The sequence below is a fragment of the Chelonus insularis genome, unplaced genomic scaffold (assembly GCF_013357705.1).
Source record: "Chelonus insularis isolate UGA/USDA-ARS -01 unplaced genomic scaffold, ASM1335770v1 contig_128_pilon, whole genome shotgun sequence".
Classification (NCBI taxonomy): Eukaryota; Metazoa; Arthropoda; class Insecta; order Hymenoptera; family Braconidae; genus Chelonus; species Chelonus insularis.
Window position 1 is genome coordinate 1,255,725 of NW_023276368.1, and position 14,122 is coordinate 1,269,846.

The window sequence follows — 14,122 nt, forward strand, 5'->3', positions numbered from 1 at the left end:
AATGAAGTAAAATGTTTATCATCAATTCATTTATTTAAATAAGCTGGATAATTTTTATGGACTACTGATGATAATTAAGTCATTATTAAATTATCAATTGTATTAATGCAATAAAATTTGAAGCATAAAAAATTGATTGCCAATGATGATAGAATATTTTCATATAAAATTTAATTAATGATTAGCTAATGATAATTTAATTATCCAGATTAAGTTTTGTGCTGATTTTTCAATGAATGATGTCAACGAAAAATATTTTTTGCAAATTCATCACTTGATACCCTAATAATTGGTAATGTAATCATAATTAGGTTGCTCACACCGCATTACAAGAAAGTACATAATTGAGAAATTTAACAGAAAATTTAATAACAAAGTTTATTATCGAATTTGGTTCACTCCTTTAAATTGAGGTCATGGTAAAGTGTAATATGACTTATTAATCTGATTATAATAATGTAGTTTTGCTGATGTCGCAAATTACATCATATTCCGCCTTACTGCACTTGGGCTTGTTTTTTTTTAATCATTTCACAATCAAATAGAACTTGATTCATGTCATGAATCATTTTCACTAAAATAGGAACTGATATGATTGAAAATTCTCTAAAGGTAATTCATTTTATTTACATAATCATACTTTTTATTTAATAATCATCTTTACAGTGTGCTCCAAAAAATACTTCTTTCAATTAACTGTATTTACCATTAATTATTAACTCATTAACTGAACTTGCTGTCACATTTTTGGATGCAAAAGCTTTAGAATATTTTTTGGAGCACGAGTACATATATGTATGTATATAAATACATTAATTATTAACTATATCTGGAAATACGATTTTTTTACTTATCTTTTTTTATTTTTTATCATGACAGGAATACGTATAGGGCAGCTTGTGATTGCTTCGAGCGTAACCGAAAGCTCCGCCTCCACTTTGTTTCGTGTCCTCCCAGCTTTCATCGTAACACCAACGCTGTTAATTCTGCCTCATTCTCGATTCAGTTACGTTAGTTGCTGGTTGTCAGAGTGCCGTTGTATTAAATAGATGATTCGAGGCATGATTTTATCACCATCATACTATTAATATCATCATTAATGCTTGACACCTGTAATTGATTAAACTTCTTTAAAAGTATCCTTTGATAAATGATTCAAGTGGTGAAGTGTTCATAATTATTAATTGAAAGAATTCAAGTGACATCAACACATTTTAAACAATCAAATTTAATAATTATATGTGAATCTATTAGTGAAGATCCTTTGAAAATAATTACTGGATAATTCAAGAATTTCTGGAAGGTAATTTATTAATTTTAATTTAATTTTCTTCTAGTTTGATGATTGCTGTGGTGAATTTAAATTTTTGTTTTAAATAAAGTTGATTAGAAGATGAAAAGAAGGTAATACAATCAAAGTTGGTCAAGCTTTAAATGCAATAAAGGGTTAATGATCGAAGGATAATTAATTGGTTGACATGTAGTATTAGACCGAATTATGATCAGTTACAGAAAGTTTACAAACTTTGATGTTTATCATCAATAATTAATATGATTTGCAATCAACAAAGCTTAATTACATATAAACTATGTATTTGTTTAAGTTTTCATTATGTTAATAAGTGATAACGTACAAATTATAATTAAATAAACATCAACATTCTTATCTCTTTATCATTATTTTTGAAAAAATATCACAATTATTTAAATGACTAAAATTATACCATTTTTTATACCATCGTTTAGAATTGGAATCTAATCCATTAATCCAATAATTATTCATAAAATAACGATTATTTTATCATCATCAGATGATTGTGTAAATATTATAAAATATTTAAAATGATTTTCGAATTTGTCAAATCCATCATCTATTTTATCTTACAACATTGTAAGAAAATTTAATTGCGCCAATTTAGAAGTCTAGTAGTCTTCAGATGTTGAGAATCTTTTAGTCTTGACGGCTGTTTCTTCAACAGAGTAATCCAAATTACTGTTTGGATTTAATCTCTTTAAGTCCGACGGTGACCGATAACTTTACTACATCATTCGTTTTTCTTCTCTTTGATTTCAAATTGGTCTATGATATGAGCATACATCTAATTCTAATCTTAGCATTCTCTTCTGTAAATTTTGTTACCATTAGAACTATAAATTATCCAAATAATTATATTTTAATTAAATTAATAAAATCATTCATTACTCAAGCTCTTATATTCTGAATTTTTTACGGTTCTTCTTTACACGAGTCGCTTATTTTGAAGTCCTTGCTTATTTTGGAGTAACCAATAAACGATGGAAAAAATGATAGGAGTCTATATGCATACTGACTAAAGATGATGTAAATAAGCCGTCGAGTAGTCAGCATAAAGTAGGTACAAGTAGGCGCTAAACGTTCCTGCAAACTAAAAGTGTTCAGCTGTCGCTAACTTGTCATCAGCCTGGCGCTTCTCATTCTTCTTACTTTTATAGAGATAACACTCATCTTTTTTTTTTCTCCCTTTCGGAGGAGGGAGTCATGTATCACGGCTGTTTAAAATCCATTAAACTGCACTTTTATACCATTTTTTACTCCACTACCTCCAGTAGGATATACTTAAATTTATTTTTGTAAATAAAATCAAAGTTTCATGTTGACATTAATACATTAAAATTTAATAAAAATTTTTGTTGCAGATTTATATTGCATTTGGTTGAGATAACTTTACTTCTGAGAGGGAATTCCATGATAATGGCAGTGGGACAATGAAATGAATTTATTATTATTTATAAATAATTATTTTTCAATCATACTCAGATCCAAAGGTCATATTGCGGGAGTTTTCTGCCAAGTTCATGACCTTCAGACTGTTATAAAAATGTAAAGTCATTGAGAGTAAAATGATAATAATAATTTACTATTAAAGTATTGTTGTTGCAGAAAAGTTGCATTAAAGAAATTCAAATATTGCTTTATTTGATTGAAAAAAAAAAGTATAGTTACATTGATTGTGTGATTAAAAGTATATTTTTACTTCTTACGACAAAATTAAAAAATTCAAGTGCAATAAAAATGGTGAAACAAGTTAGTTGCGAAATAAGAACCTGAGTGAAATAAATGTTTATTAGTATTGTAAAGTCACTGTGAAAGAATTAATAACATTTAAGGATATGTAATTGAAGTGAGTCAAAAATTTTTATGAGTTATTCGGTTGTTGAACGGAACTTCAAAATGGTTTCTCATGTGCTCCCACCTTCTGGTGTAAGTATTAATTATATCTATCAAATATGTCTAATTAATTGTATTTTTAATTATTAAACAGTCCAAGATGTAGATAACATTTTCCATTAAAATACTAAACACGAGTGGAATTAGAAGATAACTTCATAAATATATATTCTTAATCAAACTAATAATGGTCATTGTTATCTTTTATTCATTGATAAAAAATAAACTGCGATTGTGTACTACTTAGAAGTAATTGTAATTTAATATGTAATATAAATGAAGTTTAAAATGTGTGGAATGCAGTTGCATATTGCCTCCACTTGATGTACGACATGATGGGATTGTGATTTGAATGAACAAACTGTCACTTATCGTGCTCAACTTGATACTTTATTGATTATTCAAAAACACAAGGTTATCTAAAAAATGTCAAATTCAATCGAAAACTGCTAAATGTCTATTTATAAATTATTCTTTATAATAATCCTAGTTAAATCATATATACTTACCAACAAGAATATTTGAAACAAAAAATAGAAACCAAACAAATTTATCATAAAATAAGTTTTAAAGAAAAGACATTTCCAATGAATAAACATGTAAAACATGATTAAGATGGTAATAATGATTGTTGGACATTATATTAAACTTCTTGTCAAGTAATTTGCCAAGATTTTTGTACCTATCTAGTTTATAATGAAAAGTTTGTTTACAGTAATAAATTATTTATGCAACATGACATTAATAGACATCATCAATACAAAATAAAATTCAATTATTATTTATAATATTTTCAACAATATTTTTTTGAAGAATTAAATATATTAATTAATTAAAAACCATCTTAAAATTAGCACTAGAAGTTGAATGTTCAATCATCATCATTTCATCAATGTAGAACAGCAATGTGATGAATTTACTATAAATTTAACACCCCGATTTTTCAGTGCCAAGTTTTATGCACTTCTGCAGTAGTACGTCAAGTGCCAGTATATCTTGTCGACATTGCAAAAAAACTATCGAGTCTAGGACGAAAGAATGTAATACGCATAATTTTATATCTTTATTCATATGTAACTTAATCTTGGATTGTTTAATATACCATGATTATGTATGTATGTTGGGAATAGTAACAAACACCAAGATTTGCAGTAGATTTGTGAACTTTCAATCGTAAAATCGTCAGCTTAACATAAACCAGAAACATACAGCAAATTGCAAATTAACGATCTACCAAGATCGTAAGTTTGGTCAGGCATAATGTGATGTCACAACAGAGGACGTGGTGTTTGTAAGCTACTTGCGACAGGACTTCAAACATCGTAGGCCCCAAGCCAAAAACCCACTACTCATGCTATACTTGTTTCATTTTCATTTACTCAAACATTGAATTATATGTTTTCAAAGCTTTTTCTTACTATTCATCACAATAAAAATATTTTCATGATTGTTTTGAGTATTTACTAAATATTGTTCTGAAAAATGCTGATCAAAAATTCTTCAATGAATTTTAAGATTATTTACTACAGTACTTGTGTAATCAATTACTTATTATGATTAATTGTTTCTTTAGGATATACAGCAGAATAATGGCAGTTTGGGTAGTCCAAGTCTCAGTAGTTTACAAGATTCTCCACACTCATTGAAAATTAAGCAAGAACCGTATCAGTTATCACCAACATCAACTCTTCCAGTAATTCATCAAGGTAAGAATAATTTTATTTGTATAAAAAATATTTTTATAAATGAAAAAGAAAAGCAAGATTTATTTGGTTTAATCTGATCCAAAGATAGAGATGAAAACATATGAAAGAAGCTGTATTGAAGAAAACAATAATTATCAAATTAGATTTACAGTGCAAGTTTAGTACGCACAACAAGAAGAAATATAAGGGTTAAATAAACCCGTTTAGATATTATTTATAGCATTGGTAATGAATGTGTCGGACATAAAGACATCATCATATTAGATTATAACACTAGTTAATAAAAGACCAATAGAAAAGTTGGTTGGTTTTCTCGTCGTCGCGTTTTACGTTCTAATAATACGTGAAGTGGAACGTCGACGAGGGAGATGAATAGTCATGATGGACCGCGGGAGCGTGCGTACCCTGATCTCTCTTCACGACATTTAGTCACACTCTCCCTGACGTATGAGCTGCGTTGGAGAGTTGTTGAAACACTCGCTGATGTTATTTTCAAATCCACTTCATCCTTGGAGATCCTTGATGATGATTGTAAATCATCTAAACTTAAATCGATACTTCCGCTTTGTAGCTGTGCTATTCTATATATAAAGTTTGGATTTATTCAATTCTCTTCATTTATTCTTTGATGATCTGATTTTTATCCTTGAGTTTCCATTTCATTGACAGTCTCAATATTCAGATATACTAAATACCTATTCGTCAGCATCATTTGGCTATCGTAGCCCTAGGTCTTCTCATTTTTCCTCCTGTGCAGTCGGAAGCAATTGAAAGATAGATAAGAGATTTCATGCGTTGGCTCATGTTACCTACCTCATATTTTATATGCTAATCGCAAATATGTCATTTAAGATAAAGACAGGAGAAAAAAATTGCAAGAATATTTGATACGAATACTTTATCAAGATTTTTTTATCTGTAGTTTTTGGCTGAAGAATTTACTAATCAGCAAGTCAAGATATTTTATTAGGTTTTTTTTTTACTCTGATATTATTATCAGAGATTGAAAAATAATTGCTTTGCAGTAGTTAAAAAATTCAATAGCTTCAATTAATTATTAATTAGTCTATCGTGATTACTATTGGAAAAACTTGATAAAATTGAAATGAATGGTTATGAGTATTAATGGATGAAATCATAAAATAAAATTCTGTCTCCAAGAAGACAAATATTTTCTAAATGATCAGATTAAGTATTTCACACTGAAATTTCTAATAAAAGCTTGATGAATAATTAAAAAAGTAAAAATATAACAAATAAATTGAAGGGGTGGAAAAGAAAGGGAGTTAGGTGGGCAATAGAAAGAGATACGTAGAGATATAGAGGAATGAAAGACAAGAATTACGGGTCGCTAATCTTGGAGAAGCGGCTTTACGTTGACCTGATATATGGCACCAACGCCGCACATTTGGAGATTCTTGAGAGAAGATGATAGAGCTCAAAATGAAACATGCGTTTGACTACAGAAGATTCAACGAGAAAACTATTACAGTTGGATGATGATTGTTTGTTTTTGATGGTAGAAAATTGAAAATTATTACTGTTTATTTAATTATTACAAATTATTAAGTTGTTATTATTTACATATTGATATGTAAATATATTGTTGCAAAAATTCATAACTAAAACTACAGATCATCAAAATTAAAAGGCTTTGACATTGTTTATTTATTTTAGAATCGGGTCGTGAGTCTAATCTTCCTAACTGATATGTGTAATTATAAATGTGTAGTAAACAAGGGTATACTTGGGGCAAATCAGTCATGATAAGAAGATACAAGTATAGCTTTTTATCGTAATTCATATTACGTATATTATAATTCGTTTTATTCAACTCATTAATTAAAATATATTCGATCATATTTTAAGAATTGCCAGCTATTTTTATCATCATTGTTTTTTCTATTCAGGCTAAGATTAAAATACCAGTTGCTATCAAATTGAATTCGTCACATTTTTTTTTTCTGATAATGATTTCAAACCATACAAAAATTTCATCAGAAATTTCTCAATCCTATTCAACTTTTTTTTTTTTATAATTTTTCAGGTTTAAGTAAAGTAAAAGATATAATTATATCAATTAAATTTCACCATAATATTTGAAAATAGTTACTTATTTTCATTTTTTATTTATATTTAAATTAAATTAAAACTCTTCTGAACCTGGTGTATCAAAAATTTCAAGACTATGGGGAAGATTAGTATAAAATTACTAATATATATAGACTTGAAAACATGACTTAGATGTTTTTTGCAACCAATTTTTACATTATGTCGAGGTCGAGATTCAGAACGTCGATTGGCTCTTTTGAGTCGATAATACGAGATGAGCTATCATGTCAATGATGACCCATTGGCCTAAGTTCCAGATTCTGCTGAGGAAAAATTACATATCAAATCATCTTCCTTTTCACTGTTTCCCATTAATATTCCATCATTTATTTAATTTTACTTACAACTAATTCTCCAACTTTGCATACTCATCAAAATTATTTTTCCTTAATATCTAGATCACAATGAAAAAAATGTCTCTACTGATATTTAACATGAACTTGAAGTAAATGGTCCAAAATATTCATTCATTTATTCGATTTTATGAAGTGCAGGTCTGCAAAGGCTAGAATATGCGTCCAGAGAACTGAACGAAGAGTTGCCGTTTCTGTTAACTAAGGTGTCATATTACATCGTGTGTTATAAGCTATAAGGCCCCTGAGGCATATATGAGTTCAGCAAACCGCCCCTGAAGTCCCTTCGGTTACTCGACGTGTGTTATAACTGTAAATCTTTTTTTACTTTACTATGACTGCATTCTATAGAGTAGAATCTACACTGATCAGTTAATAAATGAATTAAAAACATTGAACCAAAATAGAATAGAAAATTCTTATCAACCAATTGAAAATTATTACATTCAGAAAAAGAATAAAATCTAATTATCAAATATCTAGCCATGATGATCTCCATTATTTGAAATAAAAAAAGTCTTTAATGTCGATTAATTAATTAATTAATTGATAGTACGATTTTCTAGCTGAAATTGGAGCAAAATGAGCTATTTAGAAATTAGACAATAAACACTAGATATCAGGTCTGGAGAGATACGAGATAATTTATATGTACATATAAAGGTATAATTGATTTATCGAGACGACATTGAGCAAGTTAAAGGGATCATAGGTCAAATTACAAATATCCTAAGGCAGTTGGGCTAATTGTATCTCCCTTGGCAGCACGTGCTCAAAAGAGCAGTCAACAGGGTGAGATAGAAATGATGCCAGATCCTGGAGCTTCTTCTATCCTTTTCTGCTACATAATCTACTGAGTACTTTTCATGTAATAGCGTTGGTCATTACATTCTTTCCCAAATGTAATAATAGTATTGAAATATTTCATTTAAATATTTAACAAATAAAATGAATCATTTGGATGTTAATTCCATCAATAGAATGAACTTAAGTTTAAGAATTATTGTAAACAGATGGTATTGTAAATAAAATGGAGCAAGTATTTAAAAAGACTTGAAATACTTGTTCATAAATATTGAAAAATTATTACACAATCAATTTTATCAAACTGTTGAAATTTTAGTTGTCGATTTGTCTAAATATTGAAATTAAAAAACGTGACTAATTAAAGCAAACTTGAATGTTATTATTAATAAATCTTAAAATTTATAAATTAAAAATTGCTTAAAAGATTGTCCTTGAGATTGATGATTACATTACAGAGTGATAATAGAAAGACAATAATAATTGTAATAATTACAATAATAATGATATTGATAATAATAATTAAAAAAATGTTGCGATGAGTCTTCCTCTTGTCTCGTCAGCGTATGTCAACTCGCTTGTGAAGCTTTGTGATGTCATTTAATGTATTATATTTCGCTTATCAAAGTTAAACGTCGAAGTGACAGCATTTTAGGAATGCATGTTAAATATATTCTCTAGAGTTTAGTCACTGGAGTACAACCTTCGACCCTGATACCATTTGATTAACCATTCAACAGATCTTATAATGAATTTTTATTTTGCCGCTAAAACTTGCTTACAAGTTTCTTCAACTTTAACCAAAACATAAAAAAAAAAAAAACTGTGTTATGACAGTGAGCTAACTTCGTTACTTGTTTTCAAAACATTTATGAGATTCTCGAGAGGCACGCGGATGATCCTTGAGGTGGATCAGGGATGGTTATGACATCATGATTACGATTTTTATTTACTTTATCTAAAAAAAGATTTTTCCTAACTCTATATTTATGTATCTTTACTTTATTCCATTCATCCGAAACAATATTTTTCTTTTTCCAATGTAATTTAAACTTGAAAGTTTTCAATAATAAATCCTGGTGTTGATTTTGATGTTATTTCTTAAATTTATCTTCATGTTAATAAATAATACTTTTAATTTATAATACATATATCTTAGTAGTGATGGTAAAATTTTCCAAGATATCACAAGTATATGTTTCATTTATTAACTCATTTTTAATCTAAGTATGAATAAAAGATGCATTTTTAAATTTATTCATCAATAATTCTACCTAGTTTTTTAGATGTGATGATGAACATCACTTTTGTTTGACTAAAAAATGATGTTTTAAAAGGTGATAGCTATTAGTAGATGCTGAATTATTATTAGTTTTTGGATCAAAATACATTCTAATAATTATTTAGTGCTACACAGTGTGTCTCTTTTGTAGAGAAGTTAGAAAGCACATTATACATGTTATGAAAATAGAAAGAATTTTCCATCAAGATAAATAGCTTTTCTACTAGTAAATCATTGTGGTTTTAAAATATATATAAAGCATAGTAGAAATGTCCCTTAGCATTTCGAGTTGCAAGCACGTTCGAGATACTTTTCCCTATGACTGGTATAAACTATAGAGTCTCAACAAGGCTCGATTTTCGTTCGATGAAACGTGACTACGTACTGCATGGTGCGAAGGACTGTTACGAAAATAAAGTCTTGTTTATCATTTCATTCTGCCACTAAATTTAACTCATTTCTTAATGACTTTAAATTTATTGCTTGAGATTCATCTTAAAAAATATACCAGTCAACAGAAAATCTACTGAAATAAAATTATAACACATCATTGGAATCACTTTATCAAAGCTTCATTAATTATTAAATAGAAATACATTCATGTTATGAATTATTGAAATATTTATAAATATTGATGAAAATATTTCAAAGATGGGATATGTTATTCAAACACAAAGTGGTAGTAAAGAGTCAAGCCAAAAATTTGAGAGTATGGGTGGGCTTCAGGTTCCAAGGTATTTCATTTAATGACCTAATTGTTAGCAGCTCAACGACTTCCAGGAAATATCGTGATTCTTGCAATTCTGACGTCCACAATTAATCGATTTATATTGTCTTTGTTTCCTTGAATTGCTAATTGATAATATTATCTAGAAAATCAACAAGATCTAATTTTAATTAAAAAAAAAATTATTTGTATTAGTAATATTTAAATTTGAAAAAATTTAACTTTATTTTTTTATTATTTCAGTAAGCAGTTTCGCATCTGAGATGTCTTCAACATGTATGACTTCTCCTCCTAAAGATTTAGACATCTCTGTCTCGAACTTTAAGAGTTTAGCATCACACCCTTTAATAAACTCTCATCATCATGATCTTCATCATGATCATCACAGTCCTCGATCAGTCATCTCAATGCATTCAACTTCCATTCACTTGGGTAATATTCTAGAAGGTAAAGGAGCAAGCCCAGGAATACTTCCTACTTCAACAGGCAGTAATACATCAACACCAAACACTTCCTGTGCTCCTAGTGGCAATACAGAAGCTAGTACAACTGTTCCTGCATCAAATAGTAGTGAAGCTTCTTCCACATCTGTCAAGCCACCTTACAGCTATGTAGCTCTTATAGCCATGGCTATTAAACATAGTCCTAACATGCGAGCTACTCTAAGTGAAATTTATTCTTACATTACCACTAAGTTTCCTTATTATCGGAATAATAAAAAAGGATGGCAAAATTCTATTAGGCATAATCTTTCACTTAATGAGTGCTTCGTTAAAGTACCAAGAGAAGGTGGAGGAGAGAAAAAAGGCAATTATTGGGTTTTAGGTAATTTTTATGTCATTTTCACGTTTTTTTTTTATCAAGCCAACCTCAAATAAATTTTTTTTATTAAAAAAATATTCAAATGGATTTCGTAGATCCTCAGTATAATGACATGTTTGAAAATGGTAATTTCAAACGACGAAAACGAATGAAGAGACCCTACAGAGCAGCACCATATCATAAATCTGTATTCAATGATGCATTTCCTCCAAGCCATATTCATCTAGGACCTACTAGGAATATTTTCAGTCATTCTCCACCTTCCTATGCTCCCTCTGCTTACACAAGATACGATACTAGGTAATTAATTAGGTTTTTTTTATCATGACTTCTGTAAATTTAATTATATTTTATAAATAATAACTTCAGCTTTGATTTAAAATTAATTATCGTATTAAATACCATTTTTTTATTACTTAAAGCTGATTTAATTTTTATGTATTGGGAAATTCTAGTGGATGGAGTCTCCAGCAACCTCAACTGCCCTATAGCCACTGTCAAGCTGTGAGTTTTTAATTATTTATTTTATAATTTTTTAAAATATTAAATTGATAATTTTATTCGAAAAATTTTTGGAGCAGAAATGGATTTTATAATTTTATTCGCTTATTTTTAGCTTCAGCCTCAACTTCAACCTATGCAATCAATGCAGATTCCAACAATGAATGGATATGGACAATTTAATTCACTAGGTGAGTCTCAATTCTGTCATGTCAATAAATTTTAAATCAACATAAGGATAAACCTATTGGTCTGTCAAAGCCTTTCAAGGAAATTACATAGATGTTTCAGGTAATAGTTCTAACTCACCCTCAGCAATGACTTCCAACTCTTTTGGAGCCAACTTTGCTGCTTGTGCCAGACGACACGATAATTCAGTAACCACAGATGCTATGTCTGGACGGTGTTCCTACTGGTCAGACAGTAAGTTTTCTCGCTAAAAAAAAATACATCAAGTTATTCATTTTTTCACGTATGTTACATTAAACATTCATCGGGATACTTAGAATTATTTTTTATCATTCAGACTAGTTTTATTTTATGACTTATACAATGAAATTTATATTTTAACTAAACTGAAATGAAATAATTTATAAATTTAAAATCCTCAATAGTCTATTCATATGATTTATTGATATTTATATTTGTTTTCTAGTGGTTAATGTTAAAGAAGAACCAGGAAGTTCAGCGGTATCATCAGCTGGTCTAGGAACAATTAGTGTTGGAAGTGGGATGGTTGGGTCTTCGATGCCTAGTAATGTCACGTCAACAGGATTTTCAAGTATGGAATTTCAATCACGTCCAAAGTGTTACATGTGAAGTTAAATATTGCAGTGATCTGAGTAGTGTTTTTCCATCAAAATAATATCTTAAGGATATATAAAGAAATAATAAAAGAAAAAAGTGTGGCTATCCATCGTCAACTAAGCCGTCGGCGTGCGTGATTTGATGACTATTTCCGTTGATTACACACGTATTCTCAACATTAATTCTCTTGTGCAAATGAAATATCAACGTCGTAGTTGATTTGATATTTAACAGAAGACATTTCAATGAAAAACATTTTCACTTATACGTAAGTTGTAACAAGTATCAAAGTGGAGTGAAATAATTCAAAAGAACAATACGTGAGTAATAAAAATCAGTGAATAATTAGCAAAATTAATTAATAATTTAGAAAATAAATTAATTGGCTAATGAAGTTAATGATTGATTGAAAGATAAATAAATAAATAAATAAATATATGTTGCTTCTGATAAGAAAAAAAAGTAATTGTGATGTTAGTAAAGTTGCTGTAAATCATATAACGTTACTTTTTAATTTTTATTTTTAAGAGTATTAATTATTATTATAAAATCAACTTAATAACGTGAATAAGATTTTAACCAGAGTTAAAAGATCGTGGGAAAGCGAGCAGAATCATGACAGAAATAATAAACCGAAAATTTTATCGAACCGATCTTGATGATAGAATTATCTTGTATTTCACACTTTACATACATATCTTTCTAATGTAAAAGCTATCAAGTAGAATAAACATATATGTGCTACACACTGATGATTTATTTGTTATGAATATCATAATGTATTTGAATTAGAAACAAATTATTGAATAAAATTCACTTATTTATTGCTCGTAGCTAATGTTTTTTATTGCAATTTTTTGCGATTCTCTAATAGGTCATTTAAATTTTTAAAATCCAAACAATCATTCAAAAAATACACTTTTAGTATTTATTTCATCGTGTTAAAAGCGACGGAGATGTGCTTATTTAAATGAAATAATTCGTTATAAATCCATTAAACTGGAGAAAAGTATACTTTTAGAGTTGTTAAAATTTTTACTAAATAATAAATAAAATAAATGACAATTTAGAGGTTTGTATGTAAGTTTATCAAAAAAGTATTCTTATCCATTGGTATTTATTGTTCATTGATGTTTTTAAATATGTTCAGTTGTTTAATGGAGCTTTGTTATGTTATAAAATGGACATAAATATATAAGTATAGCTTGATAATTGATAATTGTAGTTCATTAACAACGTATACATTTATTATTTGTACTCAAGCAATTGTTTACTACGACTTTGTTAAGGAATGTAAGATATGACACTCATTGTAAACGAAACGTGATAATATTCTGCGCAAAATTAATCACTCTAGTGAGTATTACGAAATAATTATAAGAAAGAATAGAATGTATATTGTATACTCCGTATAAGTGATGTGTAGCAGTTACTTTTCAGAAATATATCATACATTATTTTTCGAGCGTTGATAAAATAATGTTGATATAAGTTCATGCTAATGTGAATTAAATGAATGAGAAGTTTTTTGAAAATTCTATGTGCTATAGTAGATGCATTTAGAGATTATTAATTAAAAAAATCAATTAATATCGAATGTTTAAATTTATAATTTTAAATGTGAGGGTAAAATGAGGCTGATGATTACAAGAGTTTATATCAATTGTTCAAGATTTTATGAAAAGCTTAAATAATTGACTAAATAATAGATATAAACGAATTGTTAATATTAGAACGAAAGTGATAACTTTAATAAAAAAAGATAATCAATTAGCAAGGAGGAGTGAACTCTTCAAAGCT

General features: G+C 28.3%; 1 protein-coding gene across 1 annotated transcript; it reads left to right on the plus strand.

The window, feature by feature from the left end:
- The first annotated feature begins 207 nt into the window (after nt 1-207).
- On the plus strand, nt 208-13,155 carry LOC118068946 (forkhead box protein D3-A-like). The gene is made up of 10 exons (XM_035086712.1): nt 208-612; nt 880-1,303; nt 2,677-3,241; nt 4,782-4,914; nt 10,436-11,017; nt 11,110-11,314; nt 11,470-11,518; nt 11,631-11,706; nt 11,777-11,938; nt 12,171-13,155. Exons 3-10 carry the CDS (start codon nt 3,179-3,181, stop codon nt 12,332-12,334), a joined length of 1,434 nt encoding a protein of 477 aa, XP_034942603.1. The 5' UTR covers nt 208-612; nt 880-1,303; nt 2,677-3,178; the 3' UTR covers nt 12,335-13,155.
- The last annotated feature ends 967 nt before the right edge of the window (nt 13,156-14,122 follow it).